Here is an 18,360-nt window from a genome sequence, read left to right as displayed (position 1 = left end):
CATCATTGCTCCATATATATACCATTTCAGGTGCTTTTGAAAATGGAGGAAATTTTCGATAGTTCAGGACCTAAACATCTCGAGGGTATTGTTGACTGGTAAGACATTAGCCAATTATAAACCTGAACTCCAAAATAGTTTATGATCTTATCGATGATCCCATTTTTTTTTTAACATGCAATTCTTGTACAATTTTTTTTTTTTCCTTCCCAGAGTCTGCTGATTCATGGTTAATATCTTTATTATCTCAATGATTAATTGTGTTGAAACGCACAAAGAGAAATGAACTGCTAGAGTTTGTGCATAATAGGCTTGTGTGTGTGTATATATATTTATATCATTTAATTGTAAAATCGAGTGATTTTACAAATTAATGATAGCACGGCATATTGTAGAAACAATAATGCATGCTGGAGAATTCAAAAAGATTAGGATCATCGATCTAGATTTTAAAACAGTACTAGTACTACTGTTGGTGAATTCTGTAGAATATTAATTAATCCAAATATCAATTTTGTAGGAAAAATGCAGATCACCGGAGATCTGTCACTGCCAGCTTGGTTCAAGGAGTATACGTCCTAGAAACTGACCGCCAAAGGAAAATGACAATCAGCAAAAATCCCATAAATTATGCTCAACCCTGGTGGGTCTCCTTCAATTTCCAATTACATAAATATCTAACAAAAGATGATGGGTGCATATTCGGTGCCATTTACGAATACATTAATGGCAAATGCCCAGCCCCAGCCGATTCAAACGTCCCAAGATATGTTATTGCGTTTCGGGGCACATTAATCCTAAGGCTAAGGGACCTCAAGTTAAACCTGAAATTCTTCATTAACGAACTTAAAGAGTCCCATCGCTCTCAACTTGCAATGCGGTGTGTTGAAAACTTTGTTGACTCGAATGGAAGTTCAAATGTATGGTTGGCTGGACACTCTCTGGGGTCAGCAATAGCATTAATCGTTGGAAGGAACATGATGTTAAAGAAGAATTGTTCTCTTGAAGCCTATCTTTTTAATCCACCATACGCATCTCTCCACATGGAGAATTTTTGTACTAGTATGGATGAAGACGTGAAGCACCTGGTCCGCACTGTACGTGGTATAATCAAGAAAGCCCTCGCCATTGCTGTAGAAGCTCGAATTAATCCTTAAATGAAGGAGCAGAAGGCTGAGACTTTTTATTTGTTATCACGCTGGACTCCTCACCTGTTTGTGCACCCGGATGATTTTTTTTTTTGCTCAGATTATATTGCACACTTCAAAGACAGGCGTGAAACAGCTCCAGAAACGAAGACGCCCAGCTTGGCAAAGAGCTGTACTACGAGAGATCTATTCAAACATGCAATGGGCCGGGGAGATTTAAAAGATGCAATGCATCTCCTTCCTTCTGCCGTTCTAATTGTCAATCAATCTCGCCCACACGAAGAACCTACCGCTAATGATTGAATAAATATTTTTCGTAACGCTCATAGACTTTGCCAGTGGTGGGATCGTGAAGTTCGCTGCCAATCAACTCTATGTGTGTATCCATAACGTCCTACCACAAAGGATCCCCAGTAATGGAGATGATGGAGTTCTTAATCAAACATGCATGAGTTGCATGCACCAGCGTCTTTTGTAATCCTGTATTGAATAAGGCGGTCCGAGTATGTACGGTTAATGGACCCGAAAGATTACCCAAAATAAGTGGCGAGTGTGTTTGGCCCGAGTGTGTACAAATGAATAATAATATTGATAGAGCTCTCTGATCTCTGTTCACATGAGTTGGTTCTAAAGATTATTGTCTGAATAAAAGAAGATTGTCGAATATTTTAATGGATGGCATATATGATAACTTTTCTTTAATAATTTCGGAGTATTGTATGTTTTTGTCGATGATAATTTGAATTACAAAACGCAAAATGTCTATTAAATTATAGAAAAGTATATATTATTCACATCTTCTTATAATCTCATAATATATAGGGTATGAATTGATTGGCCGTTATTAAGGCATGCTAATCCACCAACTCTTTGGTGTGATAATATTAGTGCTACATATTTAGCTGTTAATTCTGTTTTGCACTCACGCACTAAGCATGTTGAGCTTGACTATCATTTTGTGCGGGACCAAGTTGCAAACAAGGCACTTCAAGTTGCCTTTGTTTTTAGCAAAGATCAACTTGCTGATATTCTTACAAAGCTCCTATCTGCATCACGGTTCTCAAGCTTATGATCAAGCCTCACTATTTTACCATTGCAGCTTGCATCGTGGGAGGATATTAAGGCATATCATGGACCTGCACAAACAGAAGAATTCACATCTTAGTAATTTTGTTATACACGTCACCTACCCAACTGTCAAGGCCAACCAAATGCTCTGGAATTGTTGTACTCTTGTAAAAAAGACTGACTCTCTTGCTTATAAATACTAGTGTAAATGAGACAAGAATTAATGAAAAAGTAGTATTTCAGAATTTGTCTCCTTTGTTTTCTTTTTCCTCTTTGTCCTTTTGTCCAACACTTCACAGGCTTTATTAGCCGTATGCAAGTCCAAATTAGATAACATAAAGTAGGAAATAATTTTCCAATCATTTCATACCTTCTTGATGAAGAACTAATATTTGACTTTCATAGATAGATATCTACTCAAATTGGGCCCTTGGAACCCCAAATTAAGTACCTCACGGGAAGAGAACCGGCCTTAATTATCATGAAAAAGTCTGTCATATAAATATATATATATATATGTGTGTGTGTTTTATTTTACATTAAGCATGAATTTATGGGGTAGTACCACACAAGTTCTAGGTAGGATCTTTTCCACTATATATACGAAAGCTATGAATGAAAGTGAGGGGTTATAAGCTAATGGAGATGTATCTCCTGGTTCAAGGCGCGCCCATGTTGCTAGGTTGAGCCGTAACACCTACGCCCTCAGGAGTATCATCACACAGCTTGAGTTTTTTCTCTGAAAAGTGGTCGACTGCCGGTCAGAAATTCTTCTTCAAGTCAGAGTCATTAATATTGTCGACTAATATATATTATAATCAACATATCATTCATTTTACATAATTTATCTTTTATATTTATTAAAAATAACATAATTAACTAGTCGAGATGCTAAAAAGTATTATCAAAGTATTTATTGATCTAAATATGCATAACACTTAATAGAAAATGATAAACTTACAATTAATCTATAACTATTTTACAACTCTACTTAAGATGAAAGACAGTCATATAAAATTGTAATTATTTTTTACTGAAATGTCACAATTACATTGATTGATTTAGAAGGAATTCTAAAATAATTGTAAAAATTTTGCAGGCGTGTATCATTACCCAAACAATTCATGTAATCACCCCTGAGCCCCTAAAAGTTTTCTTAACCCTCCCAAAAAATTGTAATAACCTGATCACTAACCTCCAAAAATCTTTCTTAAAAAATGAAAATAGATACCAAAAAGCTGAAATATTTGTATCTCTCGCCCAGTCCATTCGCATCAACAAGATGCAAATACCACCACAGGATCTTCAGCAATGCCGCATGCATGCAACTGCTGGCTGGCCACCCCTTTGCCTCGTTGCCGCTCATGAAAGATGATGGAAGCTTGACGTCCTAAACTAAGGTAAATCGGCTCTCTTATGACTGCGCGTGGACCACCCACAAGAACATTGAGGAAAACAATGAAAAGTATGATAAGGATATGCATGTGCATGCAGCATCTCCATAAATCCCCGCACGCTATAAACAAAGTGATCCGGCCAAGGGAATTTGAATTTGGAAAGCAAAGAAGGAATGTTATTATATTCTGGATTACGGATCTCCTCACAAGCACAGATGAAAAGGGGGGAGAGGGGAAGGGAGCTGGGGCTATCTCCATCCTCAACGTCTTTATGACCACAAAGGAAAAACACTAAAACAGACGACATATGTTGGATAAGAGTTCACCAGTATAAAATGATCACCATGTCTCAAAAGTTTCAGTTGAAACTTTTGAGACAAGTGGTGATTTATCAAAATAAAGATTTTGAGTTCGAATCTTGATCTACACTTTATTTTATTTAGTTAAATATTTCGCTCGTTGGCTCACTAATTAAGAGGAAGTGATCTGACACGCACCATTTTTCCGATTAGCTAGGTTAAGTTTATTGGACAATTAGTAACTTCACAAGCAAGAATAATCAATACGAAACCGTACTGTGGATTTCTCTCTATAAGTACGCAACGAGTTTCAAATGGGTGCATATATGCAGCAGATTACCAGCATAGCACATATTTCACATCTACTCTATGGAATTCCCTTGTTATCTTGTTCGTACTGCAAGTGAAAATGTTCGTGTAAGTGAAACACAGAAGTGTTCCAGTTTCAGATCAAAAGAAAGTTTCCTAATTGCTATCATTTTTTAGGTCACCTCGCTAACATATATTGTTGTACAATATCATTGCTTCATATACCATTTCAGGGGCTTTGGGAAAAGATATTGGATGAGATCCAGAAAGATAAGTTCGATAATACAGGGCCTAAACATCTCAAAGCTGATACTGTTGACTGGTAAGACATGATAATTAGCCAATGATAAACCTGCATGAACTCCAAATAGCTTATGATCTTATTGGTGATCCCATATTTATTTTTTATTTTGAATATGCAACGCATGGACTTTTTTTTTTTTTTTGCTCCCAGAGTCTGCTGAGTCAAGTTTAATATCTTTATCTCAATGATTAATTGTGTTCAAACACACAGAGAAATGAACTTTAGAGTTTGTGCATAATAGGCGTACGTGTGTGTGTGTGTGTGTATCATTTAATTGTAAAACAGTATGCCTGCTGGAGAATTCAACAGGATTGGAGGATCATCGATCTAGATTTTAAAACAGTACTACGACTGTTGGAGAATTCAAAAGAAAATTAATCCACATATTATATGATTTGCAGGAAGAATGCAGATCACAGGAGATCTGTCACTGCCAGCTTGGTTCAAGGAGTATATGTCCTAGAAAATGATCGCCAAAGGAGTCTCCGCAAAAAACCCACATATTTATATGCTGAACCCTGGTGGCAATCCTTCAATTTCCAATTACATCAATCTCTAAAAGATAATGAGGGGTCCGTATTCGGTGCCGTTTACAAATACATTAATGTCAAATGCCCAGACTCAGATGATTCAAACGTCCCAAGATATGTTATTGCCTTTCGGGGCACATTAATCCTAAGGCTAAGGGACCTCAAGTTAAACCTGAAATTCTTCGTTAACGAACTTCAAGAGTCCCATCGCTCTCAACTTGCAATGCGGTGTGTTGAAAACTTTGTTGATTCCAATGGAAGTTCAAATGTATGGTTGGCTGGACACTCTCTGGGGTCAGCTATAGCATTAATCGTTGGAAGGAACATGATGTTAAAGAAGAATTGTTGTCTTGAAGCCTATCTTTTTAATCCACCATACGCATCTCTCCACATAGAGAATTTATGTACTAGTATGGACGAAGACATGAAGCACCTGGTCCGCATTGTACGCGGTATATTCAAGATAGGCCTCGCCATTGCTGTAGAAGCTCGAATTAATCCTCAAATGCAGAAGCAGAAGGCTGACACTTTTTGTTTGTTATCAGGCTGGACTCCTCACCTGTTTGTGAACCCGGGTGATTTTATTTGCTCAGAATATATTGCATACTTCAAAGATCACAAGCTGGAAACAGCTCCAGAAATGAGGACTCTCTCAGGAAAGAGCTGTACTACGATAAATCTAGTCAAACATTTAGCAATGAAGGAAAATTTAAAAGATGCAATGCAATTCCTTCCTTCTGCAGATCTAATTGTCAATCAATCTCGCCCACACGAAAAATTACCTGCTGCTAATTATTTCATGAATTTTCTTGACGCTCATGGACTTTGCCAGTGGTGGGATCGTGAAGTTCGCTGCCAATCAACTCGATATGTGTATCCTACCACAAAGGATCCCCAGTAATGGGGATGATGGAGTTCTTAATCAAACATGTTGCATGCCTCAGCGTCTTTTGTAATCCTGTATTGAATAAAGCGGTCCGAGTGTGTACAGTTAATGGACCCAAAAGATTACCCAAAATAAGTGGCGAGTGTGTTTGGCCCAAGTGTGTACTAATGAATAATAATATTGATAGAGCTCTCTAATCTCTTTTCTCATGAGTTGGTTCCAAAGATATTTGCCTCATGAATAAAAAGAAGATTGTCGAATTTTAATGAATGGCATACATTATATCTTTTCTTTAATAATTTAGGAGTTTTGTATGTTTTTGTCGATAATAATTTGAATTACCAAACGCAAAATGTCTATTATAGTATAAAAAAATATAAATTATTCATCCTGTTCTCATTATCTCATAATATATAGGGTATGAAAACTGGCCTTATCAAAAAAAGTCTGTCATATATATATATATAACTTTTAATTTATTTTACAAGCAAACATAGTACTCAAGTAGAGTATTACAAGCATGAATTTCTGGGGTAGTATCACACAAGTTCTAGGTAGGAACTTTTCCACTGTGAAAGCTTGGAATGAAAGTGGGGGGTTATAAGGTAATGGAGATGTATCTCCTAGTTCAAGGCGCGCTCATGTCTCCTTCTTCCTCCCCCTCTCCCCGAAGGTTTCTCCTTTCCTCCCCTTCAGTTTTTCTTTTTCCTCCCGTCACTCTCACTTCCTCCTTCTGCTACGCATGACGTCTCTCATTTGAACACCCATTGTGCAACCCATCTCCATAACCTCTCTCCCTCTCTCTCTCTCTCTCTCTCTCTCTCTCAATCTTGGTTTCAGATCGAGTTCTCTCAATGGTTCTGAACTTAGTTTGAAAGCAACAAAAGAATAACAAGGAAAAAGATTAAAACGACAAAAGCCGAGAAGCTGTGCAAATAGCCTAGTTCTCCATGGATATTCCCCATAGGCCAGAAACGAAAATCAAGGGAAGCAAGAAAGAAGAATGGCCAAAGGACTTATTCCTTGTTATAGATCCTCTCAATTAAACCACATAGATATAAAGTGGGAAAAAAAGGCTCAACTTTATTAACAAGAAGGAAAGGATACAGAAAGACCATGCTAGAATATAAGTAGTATTGGTCCATGATCATGCTTTTAACTTATACCAAGTCAAAAGAAGGGCCATGCATATTCCTAGCAGCTTGTTGCATGCTTTGGTCGCACATTTTAGAGCTTAAAAGCTCAGAACCATTGTGTATCGCATCTGCATATATATGAATCTCCGATCAGGATTCCTTCTGATCTGTTTATTTTCGAAAAAGATAAGTATGTTATATAGGTATATCCGCTAGCTAGCATTCTATTGTTTGAATGGACGGTGTGCTACATGATCCACCGATAAAGAGTACCGAATACATGGTGTACTAATAGTAGTGTTAAATTTTTTTTTTTTAATCATTTGTGTTAGTACTAAACCATAAATGCTTTAAGAAAAAAAAAAAAACACCGATCAGTACATTTTGTCGTTACTGATAATCGGTGGGAGTATCATTTATAATTTCCTTGTTTGAATATTAATGGTTTTTCAGGAAAACATTAACTAATATTGCAATTGTGATGTATCATATATATATACGTACTCTAATTAATTACTTACGATGGGTAAGAGGTCGTGCACGTGTCTAAATTTCATGCACGAAGCAATCCATTAATTATCCTTGATCAGTACTAAACGGCGCTACAAAAAAATTCACCTTTATGGCCGGATTAATCTTCAAATAATGATCACTTTCTCATAATTTATCTTCTGATATTTGTAACAATATATAATAAAAAAAATAAGAAAAAAAGGTAAAAAAAACCTAAATACGAGAAGAATATTATCAAATTAATGTTTATTTATGATGCATGGTGTGTTGATCAAGATAATATCAATCAAATTCTCTAACATGGTACACATTATCTAAGTAAGGTGAATTGTAAATAAGAATTAATTAAATACCTAAACACGTACGAGACATAGTGATTTGCTTGATGAGTACTACAGGGGTTCTTTTTTCTTTTTTTTTTTTTTCACTTTCTGAGCCTGAATTTCCACAATTGATATTTGCCCTTTTATCAGCACTCTTCTGTTGGTAAACTATTAAAAAAATTCAGCCACTGCCACATGCTTATACCGCCAGCCACCACCTTTGCCTCGTCGCGCCGGGAAACTGGCCTGGAAGGTTGCCGAAACTAAGGTTAGGCTCTGCTTTATTTGCATGTGCATGGCAGCCATAAGAATATGAAGGAAGAGTCGAAGACCACATATGAAGAAAGATGAGGATCTGTGAAAGAAAGAATCTTCTTATCCTTAATACTGGACCTCTCACTCATACCACAAGGGTACAAAGAGGGAATTAAAGAGGGCTCCAGAGTCCAGACTCAACTGCATGACCAAAAAGGAAAAGCATGTATGAGGGAAAGAGGATAAAATATTGGATAAGAACTAATATATATAGCAAGAATCAACTCGAAACATTACTGTCGAATATGATCTCTCTGTCTCTCAAACTTGGAATTGCTGTTCTTTCTTATCCATTCTCTCTCAAAGTACTCATGCTTTCTATAAGTACAGGACGTCGAAACTCAAATGGGTGCAGCAGTATAACGTGAACGAGTTTAATTTTGCCCTTCTTTTACGTATTGGACAAGTTGGTTCCCTTCTTAATAACTTGTTCGTTTTAGTAAAGCACAAAATATATTATTGTTCCGATCGATAACTTTCAGATGAACTGCGAGTTTCCGTGCTAACATTGAAGGTACGTAGTACTTTTGGTATGTTTTTATACGGATATATTGCATCAAAAATTGATTTACATTATACTATGCTAAAAAAAAAAAAGTAAAACTCCATTGTATTTGTGGAATGTTTTTAATTGATTACAAAAAGTATTTAATGATATAGCATGCAATGATATATAGAATGAGAGTACTACATCTGTATTGTTCATATTTTGAGACTACGTACCTAATTATAATTACTCATTCATGATCATATTCGGAGATGTTTAAGAAACTGGTCTATTTCTAGCTAGTATCCATATATAGAAAAATGCTAAAGTCAGGCATATTTGGGGCCTCCCCGTGCACGTACGGCGTCTAGCATGTATTATTGAAACGAAGCGTTTCATAATCAATCCCTCAATCGAGTTTCTCACCAATACAACCTCATGAGGTGCGTTTCATTAAAAATAAAAAAACTAACCCTCTACACCTCCAGCTCCTTCCATCCATGCGAAGAACCTCCATTTCCCTATACCGATTATAGAACCCTAAACCCTCTAATGAATCTCGCGTCCCTCTCAAAATCGCTTCCCTCTCAAGATACATACACAATTGCTAGTATAAGTTGTACAACCCATCTTCGTCAACGTCAAAACGCTGAGTGTTGCAAAATTAAGAGTAGGAAAAACAGAGCTTCAAAAGGTCGCCCTTTTTAACCACTATTGCCTCCACCCACTTTCAACTCCCTTTTAATTGCTACGGGCTCTGCAACTTCCTCTACCTACTTTCACTTCACTTCTGTCAGTTTGTGATTATTTTTTCATATTTTTTGGTTTCTATGATATTTACTTTTGTAGAAGAATTTAGCTTAAACATGCTATTGTTTGAAAGGAACTACACCGATCTACGGAGAAGAAATCGCAAGATGGGAGAAGAGATCGTAAAAGGGGAAAAATAAGCTTTTTTCTTCCTCCATCCTCTCTCTTTTCTTTCTTCAATTTTTTTTAATAAAATAAGAATATCTGACATGGCAAAATGACAGTGTCGTGCACGTACAGGCACCATTTTTGCCTGTACGTAACAGTTCTGCCATATATAATAGGATCAACATGATGAGTACGTGTTATGAGGTGGCTTGAATTCTGATTGAACAGTGCAAGTGTCGTAGGTTCGCTCGAGCGGAGGTTCACTCAGCTCGAGCGAAGTCAGACAGAGAGCTTCGCTCAAACATTCGCTCGACACTCAGCTCGAGCGAATTCAGATAGAGAGCTTCGCTCGACATTCGCTCGACATTCAGCTCTAGCGAATTCAGACAAAGAGCTTCGCTCAAGTATCGCTCGACATTCAGCTCGAGCAATATCCAAGTCAGAAAGCTTCGCTCGACACTCGCTCGACACCCAGCTCGAGCGAGTTCAGGCAGAGAGCTTCGCTCGACTCTCGCACAACTGTTGGCTTGAGCGAAGTGGAATATCTACGTTCGCTCGACACTCGCTCGACGTTCGCTCGAGCCAATGTTCACAAAAGTGAATTCTCACTTTTCCTATAAATATCAAACGGCGTCTCTCACTTCCTTAGGACTTCAGAATTCATTTGGCTTTTGTTTTAGTGTTTTCTTGAGAGAGAAGTCTAGAGAGAGAGTTTGAGAGATAACTTCCTTGTGAAGTTTTGTTGTATTGATCTGTACTCCATCTCTGTTGATAGTGAAATCTTCGATACCGACCCCACCAGTGGACGTAGGCTCGTTTTGAGTCGAACCACTTAATTCTTGGTATTCTTTCTGTGTGATTGTCATCAATTTCTTTCGTTTAGTTCCGCTACTATACTTCGTGTTAGTCTTAGCTACACTTATTCCCAACAAACTGGTATCAGAGCTTGGCTCAGGATCTGGAGGGATGGCTATGGCTAAGTTCGAAGTGGAGAAATTTGACTGTCAGAACAGTTTCAGTCTATGGCGCATCAAGATGAAGGCTTTACTGCGACAACAGGGCTTGTCAAAAGTATTAGAAGTCTCGGTATCTGAAGATTCTCCGGCTCCTTCGAAAGAAGAAGAAGAAAAGGTACACAGTACTATTCTTTTGTCACTATCTGATGGAGTTTTAAGAGAGGTTGCTGATGAGGAGACTGCAACTGGTCTCTGGTCGGCACTTGAGAATCTGTACATGAAGAGATCTCTCACTAACCGGTTGTATTTGAAACAACGGTTATACACTCTCAAAATGAAGGAAGGTACTCTTATTTCTGAACACCTAGATGAATTTAATAAAATCATTATGGATCTGAGGAACATAGATATTAAGCTTGAAGAAGAAGATCAAGTGTTAATTATTTTATGTTCATTACCCACATCTTTTGAGAACTTTGTAAATTCCATGTTGTATGGTAGAAATACAATTTCCTTGGTAGATGTAAAGTCTGCTTTGAATTCTAAGGAGTTGAGGAATAAATTGAGTGTGAAGAACACTAATGAACAAGCTAGTGGCTTGTTTGTTAAAGGGTCCTCAAGCAGGGGTAGATCGAATGACAGGGGTTAAGAGAAGAATAAGGGGAAATCCAAGGGCAGTTCACAAACAACGTTTAGTAAGAAAAACGTCAAATGTCATTACTGCCATAAGTTTGGTCACTACAAGAACGAGTGTCCAAAATTGAAAAACAGGGAGGACGGCACTAGTTCATCTAATGCCGTTAGTGTTGCTGATGATAGGTCTAACGACCTAGATCTTGTTCTAGCAATAAGCGACTCCAATAGTCGCTTTAGTGACAAGTGGGTCTTGGACTCAGCTTGCACTTTCCATATGTGTCCCAAGAGGGACTGGTTCACAAACTATGAATCAGTCAACGAAGGTTCTGTTTTGTTAGGGAATGATATGAGTTGCAAAATTGCTGAAATTGGTTCAGTCAGAATCAAGATGTTTGATGGAATTGTCCGGACATTGTCTAATGTTCGACATATTCCAGAGTTGAAAAAGAATCTTATTTCTTTGGGTACTCTTGATTCTCTGGACTACAAGTACACTGGTGAAGGTGGAGCTATCAGAGTCAGTAAGGGCTCTATGGTTGTGATGAAAGGAGATAAGACAAATGATCTTTATTTCCTTCAGGGCTCTACAGTGACAGGTGCAGCTGCAGTGTCAGTCTCAGATGATCCAGATACAGATGTCACTCGTTTGTGGCATATGCGTTTGGGTCATATGAGTGAAAAGGGAATGTCAATTCTGAGTAAGCAGGGTTTGTTATGTAATCAGAAGATAGGGAAACTGGATTTCTGTGAGCACTGTGTGTTTGGCAAACAGTGCAGGGTTCAGTTCTCTACAGGGGTTCACAGAACCAAAAGTTATGTGGACTACATTCATTCTGATCTTTGGGGCCCATCTTCCGTCCCGTCAAAAGGTGGAGCTCAATACTTGCTTACGTTCATTGATGATTTCTCTCGAAAGGTTTGGGTCTACTTTTTGAAGCAGAAGAGTGATGTATTTGTCAACTTCAAACAGTGGAAAGCTTTGATTGAAAATCAGACGGGCAAGAAAATCAAGCGTCTTAGCACTGACAATGGTATGGAGTTCTGCGGAGGTGAGTTTGATGAATTCTGCATAAATGAGGGTATTGCCAGACATCGTACAGTTAGACATACTCCACAGCAAAATGGGGTAGCTGAACGGATGAACAGGACCCTTTTAGAGAGAGCTCGCAGCATGCTTTCTAATACAGGCTTGGCTAAGGATTTCTGGGCCGAAGCAATCAACACGGCCTGTTACTTGGTCAATCGCTCTCCAGCCACAGCGATTGGTTTGAAGACTCCGAATGAGGTATGGTCTGATACTCCTGCTGATTATTCAAATTTGAAAATTTTTGGTTGTCCTGCATATTTCCATGTTAATGATGGAAAACTTGAGCCAAGGGCAAAGAAGGGCATATTCATTGGGTATGCCAGTGGGGTGAAGGGATTCAGATTGTGGTGTACTGATCCTAAATCACCCAAGTTTGTAATCAGTAGGGATGTCACTTTTGATGAAAAGTCCATGCTTAGTCCGAAGAAGGAGAATTCTGAGTCTACAAGACAAGAACAGGATGTTAGAAAGAAGGTGGAGTTTCAGGTGGAAGCATCACAAGGGCTGCCCAACGGCGCCCAAGATCATGCTATTGAAGATGAGCATGATTCTGATTCAAGTAGCGGCGCACAAGGTGAGCAAGACTACAGTATAGCAACTGGTAGATAGAGGAGGCAGATTAGACCACCTCAGAGGTATGCTCATGCAGATATGGTTATGTATACTCTTACTACGACAGAGAATATTGTTGGTCAGGAACCTTCCAGTTATTCAGAAGCTGTCAAGAGCGTAGAATCTGCACAGTGGTGCGCAGCTATGACTGAAGAGATTGAGTCTCTTCACAAAAACCAAACATGGGATTTGGTTCTGTTGCCAAAGAAGGTAAAGACTGTTGGCTGCAAATGGGTTTTCAAAAGAAAAGAGGGAATCCAGGGTGATACAGATGCAAGGTACAAGGCACGCTTAGTTGCTAAGGGCTTCAGTCAGAGAGAAGGCATCGACTTCACTGAAGTCTTCTCTCCAGTGGTGAAACACAGTTCGATCAGATTACTACTAGCTTTAGTAGCATTGTATGACTTAGAGCTACAGCAACTTGATGTTAAAACAGCGTTCCTACATGGTGAACTTGAAGAGACCATTTACATGCATCAGCCAGAGGGATTCATTGTTGAAAACAAGGAAGATCATGTGTGCAAATTGAAGAAGTCTTTATATGGTTTGAAGCAGTCGCCAAGGCAATGGTATAAGCGGTTTGATTCCTTTATGATTGATCATGGTTATTTGAGAAGTAACTATGATAGTTGTGTTTATCATAAGGAATTATCTGATAAGTCTTTCATTTATTTGCTATTATATGTTGATGATATGCTTATTGCTGCTAGAAGCATATCTGACATAGGTTTGTTAAAGACCCAACTCAGAAATGAGTTTGAAATGAAAGACTTAGGTGCTGCAAAGAAGATTTTGGGAATGGAAATCTTCAGAGATAGGAAAGCTGGAAAGTTGTACTTGTCCCAGAGAAAGTACATTGAGAAAGTGCTTCAGAGATTTGGGATGTTTGATTCCAAACCAGTAAGTACACCATTTGCTATGCACTTTAAGCTTTCAGCTTGCCTATCTCCTCAGACAACTAAAGAGGAACAATTCATGGCTAGTGTTCCTTATTCAAGTGCAGTTGGCAGCATCATGTATGCAATGGTTTGCACCCGCCCAGACATTTCACAGGCAGTGAGCGTAGTTAGCAGGTATATGGCTAACCCAGGTAAGACTCATTGGCAGGCTGTGAAATGGATACTCAGGTATCTGAGGGGAACCCTGAACTTTAGGTTAATATTTGATAGAGATGTCGATCTCAGTTCCAAAGTTACTGGTTTTGTTGATTCAGATTATGCTGGAGACTTAGATAAAAGAAGATCATTGACAGGTTATGTTTTCACTCTGTGTGGGTCAGCTATCAGTTGGAAAGCAACATTGCAATCCACTGTTGCTTTATCAACTACCGAGGCAGAGTACATGGCAGCAGCAGAGGCTGTTAAGGAGGCCATTTGGTTGAAAGGCTTGGTCAATGATTTGGGTTTACAACAAGATGAGATCTCAGTATTCTGTGACAGTCAGAGTGCAATACATTTGACCAAAAATCAAATGTATCATGAAAGAACGAAGCACATTGATGTCAGGTACCATTTTCTCAGAGAGATTGTTATAGAGGGTGCTATACAGATTCTGAAGATTGCTACTACAGAGAATCCAGCAGATATGATGACTAAGCCAGTTGCAGTATACAAGTTCAAACTTTGTTTGGACTTGATTGGTGTTCGCATTTTGTTATTCCCGTAAGGGATTTGGTGGTGGGGATTGGTTTTGTGGTCGGAGGTTTTTTGTGTTTTGGCAGAGTTCAAGCCAAGGTGGAGATTTGTTATGAGGTGGCTTGAATTCTGATTGAACAGTGCAAGTGTCGTAGGTTCGCTCGAGCGGAGGTTCACTCAGCTCGAGCGAAGTCAGACAGAGAGCTTCGCTCAAACATTCGCTCGACACTCAGCTCGAGCGAATTCAGACAGAGAGCTTCGCTCGACATTCGCTCGACATTCAGCTCGAGCGAATTCAGACAGAGAGCTTCGCTCAAGTATCGCTCGACATTCAGCTCGAGCAATATCCAAGTCAGAGAGCTTCGCTCGACACTCGCTCGACACCCAGCTCGAGCGAGTTCAGGCAGAGAGCTTCGCTCGACTCTCGCACAACTGTTGGCTTGAGCGAAGTGCAGAATATCTACGTTCGCTCGACACTCGCTCGACGTTCGCTCGAGCCAATGTTCATAAAAGTGAATTCTCACTTTTCCTATAAATATCAAACGGCGCCTCTCACTTCCTTAGGACTTCAGAATTCATTTGGCTTTTGTTTTAGTGTTTTCTTGAGAGAGAAGTCTAGAGAGAGAGTTTGAGAGATAACTTCCTTGTGAAGTTTTGTTGTATTGATCTGTACTCCATCTCTGTTGATAGTGAAATCTTCGATACCGACCCCACCAGTGGACGTAGGCTCGTTTTGAGTCGAACCACTTAATTCTTGGTGTTCTTTCTGTGTGATTGTCATTAATTTCTTTCGTTTAGTTCCGCTACTATACTTCGTGTTAGTCTTAGCTACACTTATTCCCAACAGTACGTAGTTCTGAGCTGATAGATAAAGTTTGTTGGTATTTTAGGATATCGTTTTCATTTTCCCATGAGCGTAGATTAAATACTTGAATTATTCATTTTTTTTAATAATTATGCTCACCCAATTTTAAATGGGTGGGAAAATTCGATGACATCACATTAGTGCATATATATCGCACGAGTGATTGATCTGTTCGATCTATACATCAAAATTTGTCAATTCAACGTACGGTAGTACGGAGGGTACTGTGACTCGACGTATAAATAGAATTTCATGCTTTAAAGAAACTGAAATGGGAGAATAGAAAGCTAGCTGCTTGCTAATGCAACATACTTACCATCCATATCCAAATTCTCATTCATTTGGTATATATACAACATATAAAATGGGGGGGAAAAGAAAATAAATTAAGAGAGATCTAGAGAGAGGGAGAGAGAAGATACAATTGGGAAATGCTTGGTAATTAATGTACTCATTCAAAATTTATACAGCTGATGATCATTTCGTATCTGAATCACACATTTCAAACTCCATATACATATATACCATAATTTCATGATTGGCTCTTGCTTCATGCATGGCAGCTTATTCCAGATTGAGGATAACAGGAAGCAAAAGGAAAAAAGAAAAACAAAACACGAGGAGCTAGCATATATGACATCTCACAGGAAAGCTTTCAACATTTCAGGACCAACCCATCTCACAGTTGTTGACTGGTAAGACCACAAACCATGCAAGACTTTACCGAGGGAGTACTATGATGATCAACTGCAAGCTGCTGCTAGGCAACTCGAATGAATTAACCGGCAGTACTACTGTATCCAGAACTCAAAAACTGGCTCTTCAATATATTATAACACAATGATTTGAGGCTAATCCATTATAGAAATTAGATGATACTCGTACACTTTCTTCACTGCTATCTTGCTCACAGCAATACCTGTCCAAGATAGCAAACGCTTATTCATGTTTTCCTTTTTTTTCTCCCTAGCCTTTTTTAGTATGCAGTACTTGGCCATTATTTGATTTTAATTGCATAAAAAAGGACCATAAATGAACTGTCAGTCTGACATCTGCTGATTCAAGGGTTATATCTATCTCAAGAAACGACTCATGCTAATGTGGAGAACATAAAATATAAGTGACAGCAAGCATGCAGAAAGATTTTTTTTCAATCTTTTTCAGGCATAAACATAGAGTTTACGCATTATATAGCAATGTTTTGTCGATCATTTGTAAAAAACTTGTTGTTTTTTAGCCGGTATGTAGCTTATTCGAAATTTAGATCAGATCCTAGCTACTGCATTTTTTAAAGTTAAAACATCCTTTGTTTCAGGAGAAATGCACATCACCGAAGATCTGTCGCTGCCAGCTTGATTCAAGGAGTCTATACTCTAGAACATGACCGCCTGCACCGACACGGACCTAATGAAGCTCTTGCTCCGCCCTGGTGGAACTTCTTCAATTTCAAACTAGATTACGTTCTCGTGGATGATGTTGACTTGTCCATATTCGGTGCCGTTTATAAATACAAATACAAAGACCCTTCCTCAAAAGTCCCAAAATATGTTATTGCCTTTCGTGGAGAAGCCCTCGGACTGGATTCAGGGCCCGAGGCTGTCGAGTTAGCCTTCAAGTGTATCAGTAACAAGCTGCAGCAGACCTCCCGCTTTCAACTTGCAATGCAGCGTGTTGAGAACATTGTTGATTCTGCTGGAGCTGGAAATGTTTGGTTGGCTGGACATTCTCTAGGGTCAGCCATGGCATTGCTTGTTGGAAAGAACATGGTTGTCAAAAGGAATTGTTTTCTTGAAACATATCTTTTCAATCCGCCATTCCCATCTGCCCCCCTAGAGCTGATCAAGAACGAGAAACTGAAGCGTGGACTCCGCTTTGCAGGCAATGTTGTCAAGGTAGGCCTCGCCCTTGCTGCAGACGCTCGTAAGCCTCAAGAATATGACCCTTTTGCTGCGCTATCTCCATGGATTCCTCACCTGTTTGTGAATTCAGATGATGCTGTTACCGCAGAGTATATTGGTTACTTTGAAAATAGGAAGAAATTGCAGGGCCTTGGAGATGGAGAAATCCAAAAGCTTGCAATGCAGAATCCTATTAGGAATCTGATTAAATGTGCTGCATTTGGGAAGGACTCAGAAGATACGTTGCATCTCCTTCCTTCTGCATATCTCACTGTTATTTACGGTGGTCCATCCAAAAATTTCAGGGACGCTCATAGAATTCACCAATGGTGGAATCCCAATTTTCGTTTCGATATCCAGCTGTATCAATACCCCCATGTGTGCCGGGGGAAGCGGTCCAATAATTTCGTGAACTAGAGTTAACAGATCACGACTATTGCAGATGGAAAACTGGATAGTTCTCATCAAATAAGTTCTGTGAAACAAGTATTTCTTCCAGGACTCCAAGAAAAGAAGTGAAGATCAATGCCAATAGGCAAGTGTGCGAGTGTATGTGTGATTGTGTGTTAACCTGCCTTGAATAAAGTGGGCCGGATGTGGCTCATGTGTGCTTGCTTGCTGTTGCTGTGTAAAATGTACTCTCTTTTTTCCCTCTTTGGTTGTTCAAATTTCATATGTAATGGTTGGAACTTGGAAGTAGTGTAAGCAATCTCTGTTGTGGCACTTCATCTTAGCTGACTCTGATCAAAGCAACCTCCCTTGCTGAGCTTGTCCCTTCTCTTATTCTGTGGGACTCTTGGCCGGGTTGCTAAAAATGCATTTGGATTTGGATTAATGGGTCGGGTGTGTTTACATGTGTTAATAAATCTTTGTCGCAAAGTATCGCCAGCTTTGGAGCACTACACAAGGTCACATGACTGAGCTGGCCCGACTTATCCAGGCCGCCTGGCCTCATGCCCAACCTAACCCTCAAAATTACAGAGAGCTGTGCCTCAAAGAAATCTAAAGAAAAAAAAAAAATTAACAAAGAAAGAAAAAA

General features: G+C 39.0%; 3 protein-coding genes across 4 annotated transcripts; all 3 read left to right on the top strand.

The window, feature by feature from the left end:
* On the top strand, positions 1 to 1,542 carry LOC121256264 (GDSL esterase/lipase At4g10955-like). Its single transcript, XM_041156997.1, has 2 exons — positions 1 to 98; positions 521 to 1,542. The coding sequence occupies exons 1-2, from the start codon at positions 43 to 45 to the stop codon at positions 1,155 to 1,157; spliced, it is 693 nt and encodes a 230-aa protein (XP_041012931.1). The 5' UTR covers positions 1 to 42; the 3' UTR covers positions 1,158 to 1,542.
* A 2,681-nt stretch (positions 1,543 to 4,223) lies between these two features.
* On the top strand, positions 4,224 to 6,207 carry LOC121255900 (GDSL esterase/lipase At4g10955-like). Its single transcript, XM_041156452.1, has 3 exons — positions 4,224 to 4,329; positions 4,455 to 4,543; positions 4,927 to 6,207. Exons 1-3 carry the CDS (start codon positions 4,282 to 4,284, stop codon positions 5,954 to 5,956), a joined length of 1,167 nt encoding a protein of 388 aa, XP_041012386.1. The 5' UTR covers positions 4,224 to 4,281; the 3' UTR covers positions 5,957 to 6,207.
* Positions 6,208 to 8,527: 2,320 nt separating this feature from the next.
* Positions 8,528 to 18,054, top strand: LOC121254123 (GDSL esterase/lipase At4g10955-like). Of its 2 annotated transcripts, none has more exons than XM_041154087.1 (3): positions 8,528 to 8,742; positions 15,987 to 16,118; positions 16,739 to 18,054. In XM_041154087.1, exons 2-3 carry the CDS (start codon positions 16,057 to 16,059, stop codon positions 17,736 to 17,738), a joined length of 1,062 nt encoding a protein of 353 aa, XP_041010021.1. In that variant the 5' UTR covers positions 8,528 to 8,742; positions 15,987 to 16,056; the 3' UTR covers positions 17,739 to 18,054. The 2 variants fall into 2 exon arrangements, with proteins under 2 accessions (XP_041010021.1, XP_041010022.1); XM_041154088.1 differs by having other exon boundaries at positions 8,571 to 8,742; positions 15,997 to 16,118.
* Positions 18,055 to 18,360: the final 306 nt, after the last annotated feature.

This window comes from Juglans microcarpa x Juglans regia, chromosome 3D (genome assembly GCF_004785595.1).
Source record: "Juglans microcarpa x Juglans regia isolate MS1-56 chromosome 3D, Jm3101_v1.0, whole genome shotgun sequence".
Classification (NCBI taxonomy): Eukaryota; Viridiplantae; Streptophyta; class Magnoliopsida; order Fagales; family Juglandaceae; genus Juglans; species Juglans microcarpa x Juglans regia.
The sequence above is the reverse complement of the archived record's forward strand: the minus strand, read 5'-3'. Positions and strand labels throughout refer to the sequence as shown.